Source organism: Ambystoma mexicanum, chromosome 14 (genome assembly GCF_040938575.1).
Source record: "Ambystoma mexicanum isolate Mex_15411 chromosome 14, UKY_AmexF1_1, whole genome shotgun sequence".
In the NCBI taxonomy this organism is placed as follows: domain Eukaryota; kingdom Metazoa; phylum Chordata; class Amphibia; order Caudata; family Ambystomatidae; genus Ambystoma; species Ambystoma mexicanum.
The window spans coordinates 154719279-154740119 of record NC_090940.1 but is presented as its reverse complement, the minus strand read 5'-3'; the positions used below and the strand labels follow the sequence as shown (position 1 = coordinate 154740119).

General features: G+C 44.5%; 1 protein-coding gene across 3 annotated transcripts in view; it reads left to right on the top strand.

The window, feature by feature from the left end:
• Positions 1-20841, top strand: part of HAUS2 (HAUS augmin like complex subunit 2) — a 483701-nt gene that overhangs the window by 329625 nt on the left and 133235 nt on the right. For 2 of the 3 annotated variants that reach the window (XM_069638779.1, XM_069638778.1), the window contains exon 2: positions 20520-20612. In XM_069638779.1, the coding sequence (XP_069494880.1) occupies positions 20520-20612 (93 nt within the window). Of the gene's footprint in view, positions 1-18688; positions 18740-18993; positions 19208-20519; positions 20613-20841 lie in introns of all 3 variants that reach the window. The other variant, XM_069638781.1, reaches the window with a different exon arrangement.

Genomic DNA, 20841 nt, shown 5'->3' with positions numbered 1-20841 from the left:
GGGAAGAGAGAGGCTGCGTTTTATATGTTCCTTACTCTGATGACTTCATTCCACGCCTTTCCTCGTTCTCCAGCTGCTTCTTTTATCTCCCTCCCCTGCGCGGTTCCCGGCTGTGTGGTCCCCGGATCAATACATTTTGCGTTGAAATCGCCACAAATTATGATTTCAATCCTCTCGAATTCCTCATACAGCTGGTCGATCGTGGCGCTCATGTTAGTACAGAATGTTTTTGTGGACATCCGTTGCGGGTTCCAATAGCAGTTTACTATTGCTAGGGACTTTGGGTGCGAGTCTTGCTTCCTGTAATTCGACTGTCTCCATGACGTCAGAACCACCAGCAGTTCGTATGCCTCTTTCCATTTTCTTGGTTCCGATAGCCCCTGTCCTGTTTTAATAGCCACAAGGAGACCGAACGATGGTCTACCTAGCAGACCTTTCACCGCCGATGAGATTTCCACAGTATAGCCATCAAAGGCCGGCTTGTCCACCAACCACGTTTCTTGTAGGCATAATATGTCGTAGACGCCCAAATCGACCTCTCCGACTGTTGTCAAATGTACGTGGCCCTTGTGTTCCAAGAACCCAAGCTGAAATATTCCTTTTCTGGCCTCTCCGCGTCAATGCTGTAATTTTTCTCAAGGACGCTGGGTGACCCTGGTCTTTGCTATTTTCCTGTGTTTTTGTTCCAACTTTGCGTTAACCATTTCCACAGGCCTGTTTTACGTTCAGTCGATACTACCCCCTTGCTGTTGGGCTGGGCTCCTTTCTTTTCATCGTTTCTCCTTGGCTCTTCAACTGTGGCCCTCCGCGACTCACAATGCTTGTCTCCGCTCGGGCAGTCCGATCTATATCCATGGTCCCTGTCCCGGTTCTCCCTAGTGTTTCGGGACCAACTTGCGTCGTGGGTTTCTTTACCCCTCCCGCTTCTATCTCTCTTTCGGACTCCTTCCCATTTGGGGTCGCAGTAGTCCTTTCGGGTTGCGTCCCGCTCCTTGGCGTAATTCCAGCGGTTTTGGCGATATGGCTCTTCCATCTTAGATTTATAGTGTTTTAGTAGTTTAGGACGTCCTGCCTTTCCCTTTGAGGGGGGGGCCTTTTATCCCTTATCCTGGTTAACTCCGTCAGGCGGAAGCCCAAAGATTTGATTTCATCATAGGCCTGTTGGTCAATGTGTTGAATTCCTGCTGATTTAAGATGTAGAAAGGCCTTTGCCCTCTTTTCCCTGTGATATGGCTCTACTAGTTTAAGGTCTTCCGTTCTGATTTTTTTTTTTTTATGTTTTCATTTTCTTAGTTATGTTCAAAACTGTAGGTCTATTGAGGATCAAATATCCTCCTTCAGTGTCCACTCCAGCTTAAACACTCATCTCCTCTTTAGTGCTCTTTTGTTTTACCCTTTCGGATCTTTGCTCTATCTCTTTACGTGGGCTTTCTATTATGGTGTTTTCTTTTGCTTTGTTCTTTATATTTTCTGTCGTTGACTGGTGTCTAATTTTGGGTTCAAAATCCTTTTGGATTTGCCGGCAGTGGCGCGGTAGGCTCTTTGGAAGCATGCCCCTTTTTCTGCCCCCCTGTTTACTCCATCCAGATCCTTTGTTTGCTTAGCTGGTTTACTGATTTTCACTACGTCTCTTGAATCTTTGTTTGTTTCTGTTTGCTCCTTTTCTGCGTGTATGGACATATTCATTAGATCGGAACTCTCCATGAATTCCTCTGCGGTTTTTGGCGATCTGGCTGCGCCATCGTCCATCCACCGTTCAGTTGGTTTTACGTGTTTCTCCTTTTTTTTTTTTTTTTTTTTTTTGCTGCCCCGACTGGATGAAGATCATCTCCGATGGGTCGCAGGCCTGGCTCAAGTCTTTTATCGGGCTTATTTCCTCTGTCTGATTCAATAGCACTTGGACTGTTTTCTTTGTGTTTGGCCCGAGTTGACTTCCCTTTTCTCCATGTAAGGTGTTGGCAGAGGGTTTCCCTTTTTCTTTGGCTGTGGCTGCGCCACCTCGGATTTGGACTTCAGACTACTGATTTGTTTAGTTTGTTCCTTATTTACGGCTTCCATGATTTCGATCTTCTTTTCCAGCATTATGATTTTGCTTTCCCAATTGAAAGGCTGGGGGGTAACTCGGTCTTCTACAGCGGTGATATAGCTTTCCACATTGGCCAATTTGCTTATCATATCTGATAAAATTGCGGTGTTGTCTTTGACATCCTCTTTAATTGCCTCGTATAACTTGCAGAATGGTGCTAGTACAATTGACATAATTGCTATCATGTCTGGTTTCTTATTTGGAGACTCTTTCTGCATTGAGGCTGCAATGTCACTTAATCTTCTCGTTTTCGGAGATTCTTGAATTTGTTGCTGTCTTCGCGTAGCCGCGAGAGGCTCTATATATGTAAAGCATCCAAACGGGGACTCTGAATTTTGTCCTTTTTCGGTTTGGACATTGGACACCTCCCTTGTTTCGATGGGCGGATTGTTAGGCAAGCCCAACACCAGATGTGGCCCCTTGGGGGACTTTTACTTGCGGGGGCGCTGCCTTCAACTTCCCAAACACCTTTGTGCTGGTTCGGGTGTCCCGCCTCCCTCTCCGCACCTTGCTTTCCACCACCACTGGACTTCCGCCTGGCGTCAGGCGGGCACCGTCCTCCGACCGAGCTCGCACAGGCGCCACTCGCCTTACCGGTAGACAGCGGAAAGCCAGCAGTGGGACCAACCGGGGTTGCAGGGGAGGGCGTGGCGGTAAGTTCTTCCACCCGTGCACCCTCAGTAATCGGTGTAATCAGTGTTTGAGACGCTGCCACTTCTGGAGAGTCTGGTTCTGCTTGTGCTAAGGCCGAGTGTGACATGCTCAGAATCCCGGCAGAACTTCCTAAAGCCGGGATCCTCTCGTTTGACTTCAGTTGCACACCGGCCACTCTCTCACTGGTAGCGTTCGGGTCTCCATCAACCAACCCTGAAGGGGGTGAGGGCTTGGCTCTTGGCATGCTGGGCTCTCCAGTCACCGAGGACATGCTCATTTTAGCTGGGTGACCCGGCTCTTCGAACTTGTCGAGGGGCATCCTTGCCCGTCTCATCGCTGACTCCGACTTTCTCCTCTCTCTCTTTCCCGACGCCATCAGCCACGTGGGTTTAGAAGACTTCTGTGGTCTCACGTCGGGCTCCATGTGGCTCCGACTCCGCGTCTGCAGCGGACTGCTGCAGACTGCTTCTCAACTCAGCTCGCCTCTCCACAGTAGGTGTGGGTAAATATAGGCTCCACCTCACACTGCAAGCACAGTAGACAGACTCCTGTGCTGGACTGCTGCAGACTGCTTCTCAACTCAGCTTCCCAACTCTGCACATTAAAAGATGCATGTTTACTATTTTAACTGCCTGATTGAAAGACGTAGTTTCTTCTTGTGGTACTACGTGCGCTTCTGGTCCAAACATAGCCATGGAGCTGTGAGGGTGAAAGCGAGGGTGCACGATTCTACATGTCTTTCCTATTTTTGTTGGGAGTATTTGTACTCCCTATTTGAATTTTTTGCCAATATTTAGGAAGCAAAAGTGTCAGACCCATTTTCTGTAGGGCTGGTCTGACCACTTTTACAACATTTCTATTGAAAGACACCATTCCTTCATCTCTCTAAATAAGCTTTGGCTACCCCTCTTCCTAGCCCCACCCCTCCTCTACCGGTCCTCTCCTCTTCTAGCTGTATTTCCCACCCAGAGCTCCTCAAACTTCGAACACAAAGCCCACCCACGGGGTCCTGTGGTAATCCTGTCCCTCCTCGCTTCTTAAGAACATCCTAACTACAATCTGTACAGGCAGCGTTGCACAGTCAATTATCTCTCCTCTAATATCTTACCAGAGACCTTCAAAACTTCATCAAGCCCCTTCTCAAAAAACATTCTCTCGACCCCTTCCTTCCCTTCAACTACTGGCAACACCAACTTCATTGTGAAACACTTAGGCCACTCAGTTTACAAACAGCTCTGCCTCTTAACAGAAACTAACAACCTTCTTGACCCATCTCAATCTGGCTTCAGACCCCTTTGAGGAACTGAATACTCACTTGTGTCCATTTCGGATGATTTAAAAAGCACAGCATATTCGGAAGGATGTGCTGCACTGATCCTCCTTGACCTATCCGCTGCCTTGAACGCCATTGACCATGCCATACTCTCGGACAGACTCTACTCTTTAGGCATCAGACACTCTGCTCTAAAATGGATCTCCTCCTTCCTCTCCATCCACTTGCAAATCATTCCCCCCCCCTCCGTTCTCCTCCCCCTGTTCCAAAAGGGCCCCCAGAGGGAGCTTTCCTTTCACCTGTCCTCTTCAATCTCTAACTTGGTCCACTCCCGGCACTCATCCGCTTTCGTAACTTTATCTGCTATTACTATGCAGATGACACCCAGATCATCCTCAAGATCCAGAAGACGCCAGCCTCTCCCTGCCCAGACCTCTCCTCTTGCCTTTCTGCAATCGACCAATGGATGATGGCCAACCACCTCCTCCTCAACCCTGGCAAAACTGAAATCCTTAAATGTAGCAAACCCTCTCACCTTCCTCAACCGATTCCCCTGGCCACACTCCCTAGGAGAACCCTCCTGCATCATCCACATCTGTAAAATACCTTGGATGTACACTAGACTCAGACCTATCACTCTCCCACCACATCAATGCCGTATCCAGAACCTTCCACTTCCACCTAAACCTCCTCAGGTGAATATTACATTATCACTCTTACCCACGCAGTCTCAGCAATCCTTGACATCATCCTCTCCCGCTTGGAATAGTCTAACTCCCTCTACCTAGGTGCTCTGGCACCAGCTTAGGAAACTCCAAAGAATTCAAATATTCACTGCCAGACTCCCATTTGCCCTCTCACCCAGAGAACATGTTACACCTGCCTCAGATGGGTAACCTTACCAAACTTGCTCCTTATCAGCTGACTGTTGATTTTTTAAAGCCATGTGCATCACTCACCGCACCCTCTGTGTCTGGACCAGAACTCCTCATGGACCAGCTCACACGCTACCATCCCACCAGAAGTACAATGTTCATTCATTGACAGTTGTCTTTTCGATGGGTTTATTGCTGAATTTTTTATTTTTATTTTTTAACAACTTTATTTTTCACGGTTACAGCATTATTTATGCATTACAAGGTTATTGTGAGTCCCTTTACCATTAGTATGTCTGCCGCAAATTCTCCACCACCTCCCGCAATCCCTCCTCCCCCATCCCTTTTAGTCTGTGGCGCTCTGGTGGGTTGGCGACCCATCAGGGCTTAGGGGACCCAGATAGTGCGCCACCAGGCGGGGTTGGAATGTTGGCGCCGGGAATTTGGAGTGGTAGTCCAGTACTGGGGCCAAGCAGTCAGTGAAACGGTGAAGTGCCCCCTCCTTTGCCGCTGTGACCTTCTCCGCCACCAGGATCTCCCAGACCTTTATCCACCAGAGGGCTAGCAGTGGGCCCTCCTGTGTCTTCCACTTCCGTGCCACTGTAATCTTTGCCGCCAGCAGTAGATGTGTCAACAGTTTGGCGGATCGGCCTGTTTTCGGATAGCAGTCCGGGCTCGCCACCCCAAGGAGGACCACCTCTGGGTCCATCGGCAGTTTACGCTGAGTGATGTCTTCCGTGATCTGCAGGACCTCCTTCCAGAAGGCTTGAACTGTCGGGCATCCCCACCACATGTGGAAGAAGGATCCCTGCTCGCCGCAGCGTCCCCAGCAACCCGGGTCGACAGCAGCGTTGCAGTGGTGCAGGCGGACCGGGGAGTAATACCAGCAGTGGAGAAGCTTCAAGGCGCACTCCCTGTTTGTGACGCATCTGGATGTTGAGTTGATCCTGGACCATATCTCCACCCATGTTTGATCTTCCACGGGATGCCCCAAGTCCGCTTCCCATCTGGACATGTAAGGTGGTCTGGTCTGCAGCATGTCCTGTTGGAGGAGGCAGTACAGTTTGGTGATCTGGCCTAGACCTGTTTTTTCCACTGGCGCCTGTTCAAGGGGGTGGAGGTCCCGGGCAGCTCCCCGGTGAACCGCTGGCTGTGATATCCAGTGGCAGAGTTGGATGTATGTAAACCGCTCTCCTTCTGTCAGCTGAAAGCGAGCTTTGCATTCCTCAAAGCTGAGTGGGGTGCTAGCGGCGTAGAGTTGGGAGAGGGTTTGGAGGCCTCCTTTAGTCCAACGGTTGAAGTGGGCTGCCTCCATTCCCGGTCTGAAGTCGGGATTCCATATGACCGGGGATAGAGGGCTCAAGCACCTGGGGACCTTCCTCCTCCGTCGGGCCCATGCCCATGCTTCCAGGGTCGCCTTGGTTGACTATAACATCCGGGGTTCTCGGCTCCGGGGGGACATGGGGATATGCAGCAGAGAGTGCAACTGTGGCTGGCATCTGGCTTGTTCATCCTGGCTCTGCGTCCCCTCCATACGAATTTCCTGTTACGCTCACCTGGCTCCCACAGGGGTGTCGATCGGACCCGGACAGCTGCGACCTTCTCCAACATGAAGCGTAGTGCAGAGATGACAGACTGGACTGGACCGCCTAACCTCGTCTGCTTGACCCGTAGAAGTAATCTCCTTATGTTTGTAAATGATGAGCTCTCCATCCTGCGTGGAATGCAGGGGTGCGTAGATACCAGTTACTTCACTGGTTTGATGGCGTTGGAAGAGTTCCGGATGAATATTGACTCCGAGGTTCCAGCCGAGAACCCGTAAGTATAAAGTTCAAAGAGTTCAATATGTCCGATGTTCACTCTTGTACATTCCTTTCTTGTGTTGGAGCTGGGTCCAAGGGAAGATTGTCTTGTGGCAGCTGATGGTGTTCAGGTAAGAGTCTGTATTACCCAATACTGTCCGGCAAAAGATGCATGTGTTTAAATTGCTGGTTTCTCCCTCCTTTCAGGTGCGGCGTAAGAAGTTGCGGTTTGTTACAGAATAAGGCCTCCGGTTGTTAATCAGGGAAGTCTATGGTGGAGAGGTTGTATTTGTTGGCTTTTTCGGCTCACCTTATGTTTCTTTTGTCCCCTAGATGGTGGAATTCGGCGGTGAAAATGATGGAGGCTATGCCGGATCGAAAAATGCTGTGAGGACTGGTGAGTATGGCGTGGCGCTGCAGCTGGCGATGCGACGCGTGTAGAATAATGTCCTTTTCAAGTTCGAAGACGTGATGGATCCGGAATTCAGGTAAGGATTCAAATATCTGTTTTCTAACCTTTCCTTCTTCTTTCTTCTATTGCTAGGAGCTCTGGATTCGAGACAGGCGTGGCTGAAGACTTGATGCTGACTGCAGGCACGGTGAGCGTTACGCTCCCGGGGCTGATGGGCTTGATCCGGGGTAGGCATCATGACATTTCCCTAGTTTCTTCTGTAAGCGTTCCAAGGCCTGTTTGGGGTGGGGATCGGGAGAGCGGAGCACAGGTACAACAGTCTAGCGAGGCGATTCATTTTGCACGCTGTGACCCGACCCAATAGAGAGATTTCTTGGCTGTCCCAACGTTGGAAGTCCTCCTCCAGTTCCTTGAAAAGCGGGGGGGGGAAGTTAGCAGCGTATAGCTGTTTTGGATCGGCTGTGAAGCGAATACCCAGGTAGGTTGTTGAGGAGGAGCTCCATGCAAGTGGACAGAGCGTTTGGCGGCTGGCCACGAGGGGAGCACTCAGATTGACGCCCAGGGCCTCTGATTTGGAGTAGTTCACTTGGAATCCGGCTACTCCCTCGAAGGCATTCAGCTCCTCCCAAGGTAGCGGGCAGAGCGGATTGGCAGTTGGTGAGGGAGAACATCACATCGTCGGCATAGAGGGAGATTTTGAATTGTTCACCATTTATTTCTAGCCCTCGTTGATGCTCTCGTTGGCACGTGTCCTTTGGGCGAATGGTTCCATAACCAAAGCAAAGATCAGCAGAGAGAGCGGGCAGCCCTGTCTCGTCCCACAAGAGAGCCGGATCGGGGTTGAGGTCTTCTGGTTCAGGCGGAGTAAAGTTCTCGGGGCCTTGTAGTTTGCTAGTACCATTTTCTGGAATATCGGGCCAAACCGGAATGCCTCCATGGTAAGGCGCATGAGGTTCCAGTCCACCCTGTCAAATGCTTTGGTGGCATCCAGAGTCGGGACCGCCAGCCCCCGCTGCTCCTGGGTCGCAACCTCAATGAGGTTGAGCGCTCGACGGATATTGTCCATGGTGCTCCTCCCCCCGGATGAACCCCGCTTGGTCCTGGTCTATGATAGTTGGGAGGATTTGTGCCAGCCTGTTCGCCAGCACCTTAGAGTATGCATTAGCGTCCACATTAAGTAGAGTATGCATTAGCGTCCACATTAAGCAGCGATACCGGTCTTTACGACAAACACTCCTTTGGGTCTTTGCCGGGTTTCAACAACAGGATCGTGGTAGATTTTTGCATAGATGGCGTAATAGTGCCCGAGTCCCGAAAGGAGTTAAATAGTTCTGTCATTGGCTGTAGCAGCATGGGGCGGAAGAGTTTGTTAAAATCTTGGCGGGAAGCCGTCAGGGCCAGGGGCGCTGGGCTTCAGGTTTTTGAGCACTTCCTCTACCTCTTCGGGTGCGATCGGAGCTTCCAGGGCAATTTTATTCGCCTCTGAGATGTGTGGGAGCCGGGGGTCAGCTATATATTCCTGGAGCGTCTGCGGGCGTGGGGCTGAGGTCAGGGTGTCGGTGAGATGGGCTGTCGCCACCCGCAATTTCGCTCCTTCTCCGTACAGGGTTCTGCCTGTCGTGTCCCTCAGTGCGATAATGTGCTTCCGCTGGCAAGTTTTGGCTAGTTTGCTCACCAGATATTTATTGGCTTTGTTGCCGTGCGCGTAGTAGCTCTGCTTGGTCCGAAGCAGGGTCTGGGCTGTGTCCTCTGCGTAGTGCGCTTCCAGCTTTGTGCGTGCTAGTCTGACCATTTTAGCCGCTTTAGGTGACCATTTTCGCTTCAGGGCCGTATCGGCCTCCCTCATGTCCTCCTCCAGTTGGCTTCTATTCATGGTGCGCCTCCTAGTATATGCGGCCGCTTGAGCTATCAGTTCCCCTCTGATTACGGCCTTCATGGCTTCCCATCTTGTTGCTGTGGAGGTAAGATCGGGGGGGTTCTCCCTGAAGTAGTTGCTAATCGCCTTGGCTATGGAGTCACGTACCGCCAATATCATGTAGCATAGGCTCATATAGGGACCATCTACAAGTGTGTTGAGACCATATTAATGGGATAAAGGTGCTATACAAATGACTACTACTACAACCACCTTGTTACTAGGGGCCTTGCAGGCAAATGAGCACGCACTATAAATCAGGTTTTCAGGTTGCATTTCATTATCCAAATGTATGAAGCCCTTAAAAAGGGGGTTCAATGTCCTGACTTTGTGGAGCTTGGTTTACTTCGACACATTATGTAGATTTGAGCTTTGGGCTGTCCTAAGGGGAAATGGAATCTGAGACAATCTCATAAAAATGATAAAGCGGTTATGCACCATTCTGACCATACACGGTTAAGGCCCAGTGTGATATGGGGCTATATTGTCACTCCAGTTTTATTTAGCACGTTCATACATGGTGTAGTAGCTAATTGGATAGTAGCCAAAGAACATGTTTGTGATTAACATGCAGATGATGTGATAATTGCCTGCTGTGAAATGTTGTTGTTAGTACAGTTATCCACCTTTTCGAAGCATTCTGTAAGCATAGGGACATGATCATGAAGACTGGAAATATAGAACTAATGAAGATTGTCCATAGCAGGCAGTTTACGCACTAATATTTGTTGGGGAGCTCTGCAGATAGGAGTCGCATTTTACCTCTAGATCCTTATAAGATTTGCCAATAATGGTTTATGGTCCAAACAGATGGAATAACAAAAGCTTCCTTTGTGCATTTCCCTCGCCATTTATAGATTCTGCAACATCAGTATCCGCCTCTTCAACACTTTATCAATCTAGGGTGTTTTAGTTGTCCTGTATGGAAGGTAACTATAGAGACCAACTTGTACTACCCGTTTGATTGTAGTAGAGAATTCCATATTTGCACTGCTACCCAACTTTGCACATAATACAGATTAAGTGCTCCAAGACATCAGATAGCCTTGTTGGTCTTGTACTGCATGGTAGTCTGGGCTAGATATCCTGGGTTTAAGTACAAGCACCCAATTATTGAGGCGTATTGTATTTAACGTATAAATAAGCTGCCAGGCTTTAGACCTAATTGTTTTCACCTTTAATTTTGAAAATATTGGGTCTTGCCTTCCAGTATGACTCTTGAGATGGGATACTGGTGAAGCATGCTTCTTGTGTGTTAATTGATGCCTTAAATCTGTGACACAATTTCCGTATGGAAAAATCCTGTGGTCCATTCAGTCTTACCATCGATAATCCTCCCTCGTATAAGATTGAAATTGATGGTTTTCAAGAGATAAACCTTTGAACGGACTTGCAGTCTGACATGGCAATGTTCTTCACTACTCTTGCTTCAGAAACCACCACCCTTGGTCATGGGACATGAGTTTTACATCTGTCTCTAGGAAGGTGTTGTAGGGAAGGATAATTTATGTATTACTGTAATAAATATAAATAGATATAATCTTTAGATGTTATGAAAAATGTCCCATGACTTTATCCTTTACTGTGGCAGTCTGCAATGCAAAATATTTACCATAATTTTAGACCTCTAGAATCATCTGACACCTAAAATATGAACCACATGTATACCGTATTCTAAAAGGTTCTTAAAACCTAATACACAAGATACTCATTAACTTCAGCCTTTGCCCACATTGGCATCAAGCATTCAGATGGTAATGGAGTTGTATGCTAAAATGGTGTGCTAAAAACACACACATCATGTTTGCTTAGCATACAATAGGTCACTTGAAACATGTACACACCATTAACAGTCAAATTGTATTTCTACGCTATCTCGTTTGCAACCAGAATATATCTACTACCCCAAAAACTCTTACCAGGCATCCCTGATTGTATCTGGCAGTCTTGGTCAGTTCTAATTCCAAAAGGCTGTCACAAGATAAGTTACAGTTGCTAAAAGCAAGTAAAATAAATCTCTACTTCTAATCTCTCAATATTCATTGGGTTATCGCACCTGTCCAGCTGGCATATTCTGCCCCTGTCTCTGGGCAAAAACTATCCATTCATAGAAATGCAAATATACAGGGACCAAGCAGCTTTTTGAAATGTATTTATTTTAACCATTCGCTGTGCCCTTAGAACCACTTCTAAAACGTGTAAAGTCCACCGATGATTGAAAATGAAACCTGTGAAATTGATAACAAAGTTTGCATACTCGTATGTTGCACCCAGTGCTGCAGATAAGATTTTGAGGTGGGAGTATTTTACTCCCTATCTTTAAACTTTGAGAGTAACTGTGATATTAAGAGAGTAAAAATGATTTTTCTCCTTTGCAAGAGAGGACAATTTATGTATCATCCAGCCGACATGTGCAAAAACTGTATGGAAATCATTACCATGCGGCAGCTTTCTACACTGTGACAGAATACAACTTTCATTATTTCTCTAAGATCTGGCCATTTGATCTCTCCTATATATATTTAAATGCAGAAAACACAAAAACCTAGTCAATTACATAGTAAAGGAAGCATGATTTCTATTGTGTGTTTTGAGGTTCGTTATCAGAATTGTCTTTTGATGTTTAATTAAAGTCCTTGTTTCCTGGAGCTATAACTAACTATGCCAATGTTATGATGCAACAGTTCAGAGAGGCAAGGACTCCATGATAAATTATATATCTAATCTCATGGTCAAATGGTTATTTATATAGCGCTTTTGGCAAAGCTTGTACATGGAACATATTGATCACAATTATCATCAAACCGAAGTCTGTACTCTTTTATCGAACTTGAAAAGATGAAAGGCTGAGTTGGCCTTCCCGGGATTCAAACCTGCAACCTACAGATCATGCACATATTGCAGCAACAAGTGCTCAACCGGCTAAGCTATCTTATTGGCTAACATCCTTCAGAGGACGGTTAACTTAGATAATAATCATCGTGCCTAGATGTTGGACGAACCATGCATGAAGCGCTACATAAAGTCAAATACCTATCTGGATGATCACAAGGACCGGTTTTGCTGAGTTTCTATTTCAATTATAAATGTAACTTTCATTTGTTTGTTTTTGAACAACGCTTGCACTTCCTCGAGAGTCAGGTTTGGTATGTTTTAATTGTAGTCTTGAAGATTTGAGAGGCTAGAACACTTGTGATTGGTGCATTGACAATCGCTCCCCAATGAACAAAGAATGCTGCCACTAACCATTTATAGCAATTTACCCCATTGACTGCAAGGTTGAATGTATGTAAAGTAAACCATGCATACTCATCATTTTACACACTCTTTTTAGAATTGGAGTGTAAATTATAAGTGTAAAAAATGGTCTGCCTCGGCATGATTATGCACAAAGCACAGGAACTTTGGAAAAATACAATTATGCAATACTGTTTTGCTTTTACAGGGAAAAAAAGCATAATTTGTTACAAAATATTAATTCTCAATTGCAACTTAGTTTTCCATTTTATTAATTTTACAATCGTAAAATGTTAGGAAAATAAATATGCACTGTGTTTATGGAAATGAACCATTCCTTTTATCACAGTGTGCAGTGTCTTTTTTTTTTTTTTTTTTTTTTTTTTTTTTTTTTAAGGCTTCAGAGAAAACATTCTGTTTCAGAGGCGTTTATCCATGGCCTGCAATTACATCCATGTAGATACAAATCAAAAGAAGCCTTCTGGTTTCTGTCAAGTAACAAAAGAAGCCTTCTGGTTTCTGTCAAGTAACCAGACTTTTGCAATTCACTCTTCTCTAAAGTGCGTAAATGTACACAGGAAAATAATAAAGCTGTCGTATTTACAAGATTTTCATGCGTAAAAATGCCTGGTACGCACCTTATATGGAGGCCTTGTTGCACCTCCAGCTGCCCCCACTCTCGGGCTTGCGATGGAGTCACTTATGCGATGAAAAATCACAGCCAAAGCTGGCCCAGCGTTCCACAACATCCTTACACCCTTACACAAATCAGCTGGCTCTGCATTTCTTTCAAGCACAAAAATAAATTTTAAAAGTGCCAATTTGTCTCGCCAATTGCCCTGCTGCCAATAATCGCCATTCTGCAAGTGATTTCTTAACACAGTCATTGTCATCCTATCCTTGTCAAGTCCTCAGCAACAGTGAATCCTCCAACTATTATCTACCCACTGCAGAACAGAACTCCTTATACGGTCCTGTCGATATCGTGTTGTTCCTTGTAGCAGGCAAGTTACATTCTGGCAAATTCCTATTCACTGGATGGTTACGAATTAGAATAGCCCATCTTTTTAACCCCACCCCTTCATGTCAGCCATTATTCAGAACGAGGAACCTTTAGTCTAGTAACATCTCTCTCCATGGCCAGCTGCATCAGTTCATACATTGTAAGATTTACCTCGGATCAGGATATTTACTTATCCTTGTTCCCCATCTTCTCTGTTTACATCAATGAACACTGACATATTTCATTAATCTCAGTGCTACAAAAAGGGCCGTAAAAGAAACAAAGCTAGAGGACAGACCAGAATGAAAAACGCAGACCCCGTAAAGGTATGAATAAACCCCACAGAAACTCTTGGAGATATTTGGTAAGGGAGGAGATTGCGGAGACTCTTGTTAACATTAATTCTGAGTGTTCCTCAGCAAGCGAGGCAGAGGATTGCATCAAAAATATAACTAGTGGCAAAATACAACTGGAGGAGGGAGGGGGGCTTGTTCTCAGATTAACAGGCTACCACAGAGTCTTCTCACTGATGCCACAGACTCCCTGATAAACGCCATGAAACACAAAGGGGAAAAAAGAAAAACAAATCTAAGTTGGGGAACGAGTCTGCAAACCACAATGCTAAAAAAGGAATTTACAACCTGTTTACACAGGAAAAAGGTAAGGGGGAGGCTATGGAGGGTACTGAAGAAGATACTGACACAGGGCTGATGAGTGACCCTAGAACTAGTGTCGAAATCGGTCCAGGGAGAACCCTTGAGACTAGTAGGCCGAGGGAGGGTCAAATGTGTACCAAAATGATGATGGAAAAAATGGTCAAAACAACAGTTGCAAGCATGATGGCCCAGTGGGTCAAAACAGGACCACCCTTAACAGAAGATGTATCTGGTGGGAAATTGCTTTTGCCAAAAGGGCTAAAGGGGATTCCTTTGAATCACTTAATGTCTGATCAATCCTTGGAACTAAACTACTGCAGGAGCTTTAAGAAATTAGCGCTTTGAGAAGCATGGGACTGGCGTGAAAGATGATGTAATCAAAATGGCTCCAAAGGACCCCGATAGCCAAAGTCGTAGTAATGCTCATAATGACTTTAGGCCGGGGGAGCAACCAGTACCATATACGATAAGTATCCCAGCTATGAGGGAGTAGAGGGCTCCCAAGTCATGTTTAACAGCCTCCTGAACACTTTTCAATGGAGGCAACCATGCTTTCCGGATGATCCTAGTGTGATACTGCACTACATATTAGGATATGGTGGTCTTGACTCTCTGAATAGGTGGAGAGTATTAGCGCTCCTGAATGAAATCCCAAGTCTTAGACTCATTACCACAGCATATATTTATTTACTTTTTCATCCTGACTGGTACAATCATGTGCGCCTGGTCCTACACTCCTGTGTAATCTATGATGCATTATTATCAGAGATAAACCAATTTAACAAATTAGGATACAATCTCCTACATTTTAGCTCTGGGTTCTCTAATCTGCAACATGGGGAAACAAATTGATCCCTTAAGGTTAGAAAAACGGGACTGGGAGGTAGAGCAGGGGGGTGGGGGTTGTGCACAGGGAGCAGAGCTGGATCACAATTGGAGGTGGCTTGCCCTCAGTTTGCGAGATTCCATCTCCCAACTTCAAGTCTTAAAAACCCAGCTTTAGACAGACCCATGATATTAAGGAGACCTTTTGGAACTCTAGAGGCTCCTCAAATGTATGTGCCTCCCTGGAACTATGCCACATGTTAAGTCAATATACCATAATATGCGTTCAAGAAACATGGTTGACCACTCCTCAGTGATTAGATGGTTTTGATGTACGAACAGAATTAGCCACTAAGGGGTTGAGAGGGAGGCCGGCTGTTAATTGCCATAAGAAATGGGTTTTTGATCTTAAGAAAGATAAATGGTCTGATTATTGGTTGCTCAATACACCAGGGGCTCAGATAATTATAGCGGGCGATATAAATGCAAAGAGTGAATGATTCTGCCCGTGAGTCGGGCTTATGATTGTTGTCCCCCGGGTGCAAAAGAAAGATACTTCAAGGACACATTTGGCAAGATGTGTTTACAAATTGGGGCCTATATTCCACAAATGCGCTACAGGATACTGTTGAGGACCCCACTACATGGACAGACGGTAAGCGGATGTCAACTATTGACTATATATTTATGTCAAAAACCCTAATTCATCATGTAAAAGAGTTTAAAATAGAAAACACCAAGTTTAGTGATCACAAGATGCTGGAAGTCGCTTTGTTCAGTCGCCCTTTGGGTGCCTAGGAAATACTATAAGGTACTGCTCACCGTGAACAGTAACAAATCAAGAATTGTCTGGCATCAGGGGAACGTATTATATACTTTATTCATGGCTGATTTCTGTGGCTCTACTATGGATAAAAAATTCTCTATATTCACCCATACTTGCTTTGGTCCTTTAAATTGAGTCCCTAATCAAATAATCAGTGAAAAGATCGGTATCGAATCCCATAAGTCAAAGGCATGAAATATGTATTTGACATTGCGGTACAAGTTAAGAAAGAAATGTGTAGCAAAGAAATCCGTCTGATTCGGAAAACATCCAATTCACATAAATTTAAACATGAGGCGGTTAGGAAGGTAAAACAAAAGCTGAAAAATTGGCAAATGGGACATCAAACAAGTATGTACCAAAATGATAGTGAAAAAATGACTGCTGCCTTGAAAGATGGCAGCTCCAGGCAATTTTGGACATTAGTGCATGCCATGGAGATCACACAATCTACAGCTCAAAGTAATACTATTTTTGAGGAGGTGTGGGCGGGGCATTCTGGCTCTATTTATGAAAATGGGGATCAGACGTCTCCAGATCTGGGAGGCCTAAAGTACTGCGCCAGGGATGTTAATTTCATCATTGAGGATATTGAGAAACAAATGAATAAGGCTAGTGCTTCCAGAGCTGCAGGGCCCAATCGGTTAACAAATGCATCATTTAAAGGCAATCCTGATCTGTGGGCTAAGTCATTTTACTTACTATTTAAAAACATCATTTTGACTAGGTGTGTACCACTCTCCATGCACATTTCAAATGTGGTCCCATTTATAAAAAAAAAGTGATGGGTGCAGTCCTCTTAATTAGCGCTTTATTGGACGCTGATTCTGGAATCTTTTCGGGTATTGTTCTAAAACCTGTAGAGGACTGGAGTTTTAGGAACAACATTCTTTCGATGCAGCAAATAGGTTTTAGACGACAAGTGGGTCCTGATGCTGGTGGGCTCTTAATACGCACTATGCAACGTATTGCTTGGAAAGAGAAAGGACCCCCGATATATCTGGCGGCTATGGACCTATCCCTCGCCTTCGATTTGGTTGATGGATCCACACTCTGGAGGAAATAAAAGAAAATTGAGCATACCGGGAGGTGTTTTGTATTCAGCATGAGGGGTCCCAAATTCAAGTTCGCCTGAACAGAGAGGGTCTTCTATCCCATACTATATGCACGTCCAATGGCCTCAGTCAAGGGTGCATCTTTTCACCAGCTTTATTTAATTTATTCATGGCTGATGCTGGTACAATACTGGATGAGGCAGCCTTTGTGCCACTGATGATCGAGGGGACAAAGTATGCTGGTCAGCTTATGCGGATGTTTTCATTTTATTGGACCATAGCCCAAAGGGCCTACAACGTTCAATAACTGTATTTAATAAATACATGGTTTGAAAGTGAATCCAAAAAAAACTGAGTGATGAAGCTAAGCAAACGTTCTTTGCCAATTGGCTTTGTGTGGTTTCTGAATCATGTAAAAATTGCTCTCAGGACTTCTATGATGTATTTGGGGTTTCCTATTTTTGATAACCAAAAAAGTGTTAGAAAGTAAAAAAAAAACTAATCTCGCAAATGAGAAAATTGATACAAAATATGGCACATTTTCAATGCTGCCATTGATGCACTTTTACTATGCAAATATCATACCACAATTGTGCTACGGTCTTGAACTGTTTCCAGTATGAGCAAGGGATGAGATGAACAAATTTGAAGCCCTGATCTGGCGGTCTATTCTATACTGCCTACCAAAATCCGTTCCACTCTCAGCAATTAGATATGAACTGGGATTGCAATCTGTTGAGCGTATGGTGGAATGGAGATGGTTGTCCCTGTGTCGGAAACTATACTAGTCCGACTAAATCCCTATATGCACTATTAGGTAAGGGGCTATGTCAAGGTGTTTCAGAGCCAGGCTTAGTATTAACGCTAAAAGAAGAATGTGTTCTGTCCCTTTTGCGAAATTGGGTTCAACAGTTGAAACCCTTTTATTACATCAACTAAAGGTGCAAAGGTTTCTGCAATATAATGACTGGGCCACAACAGTGGATCCAGTACTGGCCTTCAAATTGTATTCACAGATTGTTTGCTACCCAAAAAAATGGGCTGCCTGGCATCTTATTAAATAAGATTTCCAGACCAGAATTGACGCCAAGATTTCAGGAGGGTCAGATTTAACATTTCGAGGACAAGGGAGATCATGTCGATACGAGGTGAGAATATAAGTATCCATGTCATGCTGCCGGTTTTGTAGGCTGGTTGACTCTAAGGAAACTTTCCTGCATTTTAGTGCCCAGACCTTAGGACGGAGCGTATTCACCACTTTAAAAACTTTAGGCCTGATTCATGGAAGTGTTTTATAATGGTGCAGTGCCATTGGAAAACGTTCTGTGAATCAGGCCCTTTGTGTTGAATCAAGAAAGAGTCTATGTGGATACATTGTGGTGGGACATGATGCATAGTAAATCAGTTTCGATAAAAATAGCAGTACTACGTTTCCTCTGAGGTGTGCACATTATTTTAGTAGAGAGAATCATATATTGATGTCTGTAAATATGACCTATTGCTTTGTTTTGATATCTGTATTTAACTGTGTACCGAGGTTTTTTTTTTCTCTTTTTTTACAAATCTGCACTGTTTTATTCATTCTGGTGTGAACTGAGTATTTGTGTATGTAAAAATGTTAGATTTTATGTGACTTGGAGGAATTATTTTGATGTATTACTTATCTTTGCTATTTCGATTTTGTATCTCGTCTCTTAGAATTCTTTTTTTCCTTTTGTAAAGGTTATTTAATAACCAAAACTAATAATTAATCTCAGTGCTACAGCCTGGATCGGAGCTAATACGCAATCCTGACACTTGCTCCAAGCCCTTTTTGTATCTACCACAGCAGAGCTGAATCTGACCTTCAATGTATATCAACTTGACTCTTGTAATCCAGCAAATACTAGCTTTGGTAACCCTTTTGTACATATTCCCTGTTTAAAATGGGCACCGCTCCCCTCAATATATGATTTCTAATGATGTCCTCGGGCTTAATCCAACTTGATATCTAAAATACTAACCCACCTTGGCTGCATAGGTTTGTGAATGATTATATATATATATATTGTTTTTTTTTTTTGTTGCAGTTTTTGTAAACCCTTTTTGACTGTTTCAAAATACAGTGCTGCGTGATCCTTGTAAGTGCTCTCTCCATTATCACCGCATAATGCGTTTGTTTCTGTATTCCTACAATAACACATGCTCTGCTTCGAGCAAAACGCTTTTGTTCTTCAGTAATAGACACATGAATGTAAGCATATTGGCGTATTTCCTTAAGCTAGTGCATGGTCTTCTCTGGTCCACTACAAAGAACTGCATATAAGGCTTGAATAACCAGACACTGCCGTGGGTTTAAACAATTCCGTGACTTGATAATGTTTATCCTTTCCAGCTTTCATCATTGGACTTGTATGTATTCCCAACACTGTCGCTGTGAACTACAAGATGTTCAAACAGGAACACATTTTGTATTTGTGTGCCCACACACTGAAGGAGGCCTGTGTCTTCTGTAAAGAAACCAATAATTTCTCAGTCCGTTATGCTGTTGGCAAATCTATTTGTCGAACCTGGTCTTGTAGAAAAAGGACAGTACGGGATATTTTATGGTATGTGGTATTCTAATATAAAGACCTTCTGAAGCTAAGGCTTGCAGTAGTTTCTTGTTCTTGTAAAGTCGTGTGCCAATGGGAAATGGATGGCCCAGTGATGGTATTTATTGTACTGTGAGCCGAGTCAAACATGGGAAACTGGGAAGGACCCATGGCTCAAACGTAGGAGTTTTAATAAATGAAAGACTGCCTCGCCTGTCCCTGCAACTATGATGGTGGTTTTTCCTGAGCTTCAAAAGAAAAGAACAAACTGGTGCTTGGCAAGATTTTTAAACAGTCCTCCGTCTGTACTGATCTACCCTGGTATCTGACCCTACCACTGATAACAAAGGAAACATAAACTTAGCCTTGGAAATCATTACTTCTGCCTTTCTTGGCTTGTGGTGATTGGTTCCTGACCCAATTGTCTTTGGTTCTCTCTTTCAGGCCTCGTCCTGTTGGTAGAGTTCAAAATATTTATTTTATCCTTTCCCTCTTTCTAGAAAATAATACTCCAGAGCCCCGCACAAGTATCCGTGTCACTGCAAAGAGTTTGTTCCTCAATTGTGGTAGCTGGTCCTGTAAACCGGGTATTTGCTTAGTACAAATGGCTGCCCATATAACAACATTTGGGACTCTGCTTTTAAGTGAGGTGTCGTAACATCTGTGCCTGTGTATTCCTTTTCACTTAGTGGGTGTTAATTGTCGCAGGCTTATCTTCCAGTCTTAAAATCCCAAAGGGGTTGCTCCCCCTTTGGTAGAAAGGACACATTCCCGGGGTTTGCCACAAATGGTACAACTGATGTTTCAGAAACGAAGTAGACCTTTGTTTTGCTGACGATGGCGCCATTAGTTTTTAACCATTGGGTTTACCTTCTTTAGCATTGTGAAAGTCTGTTTTATTGTAATTATTTTCTTCTGTACACACGAGTTATGAAATGCCTATAGTTTGATTAACCTATGGTATATCAATGAAATTATACTGACTGGTCGTAATGTTGTAGGCTGGGGGGGAGGCGTAATACTAGATGCAGTTAAGTACTGTAAAAGCCTTGCTTTTGAGTGTTTTGGTAGTTCAAACATAACCTTTAATAAAGTGATGAGTACATAACATAGTCATGATGGTTCACAGCCTGTATCAGTGAGTTGAGTACCATGCCCCAACTCTACAGTTCTGCAAATACTTCAAAACTACTCGTATTTGCATGAGTCCTTGTTGATATGTTATGCACTTGTTGACATAATATACCTATAAATACTTTTACAAGTACAGATGCTCGCTTTGATATTGCCAGCACCACTTTATCCTTTTGATTTCTTATTCTCGCAGAAGGCGCTCGATTTCTCTAGGAGAGAGACTCATTGCTTCACAAATGTTACAGAACTGGAGCACCTTCTCGACATTAAGGCAGAAATAGACCAGGTAAGATGGCCTATGTTTATTGTATGTTCTGTTGGTACTCCACCCATCACCCAGGGGGTTCCACATACCCATAAGTAGAAAATTGTATCCAAGCTCAAAATTTCTCGTTTCCTCATCCTGATCGTGTGCCTTTTGCAGTTCTTTGAAGAATGGATGTCAAGTCAACAGGATATTAAGAACATTTAATACTGTGGTATTTAAAAAGGTTCATACCTTGATGACACAACCT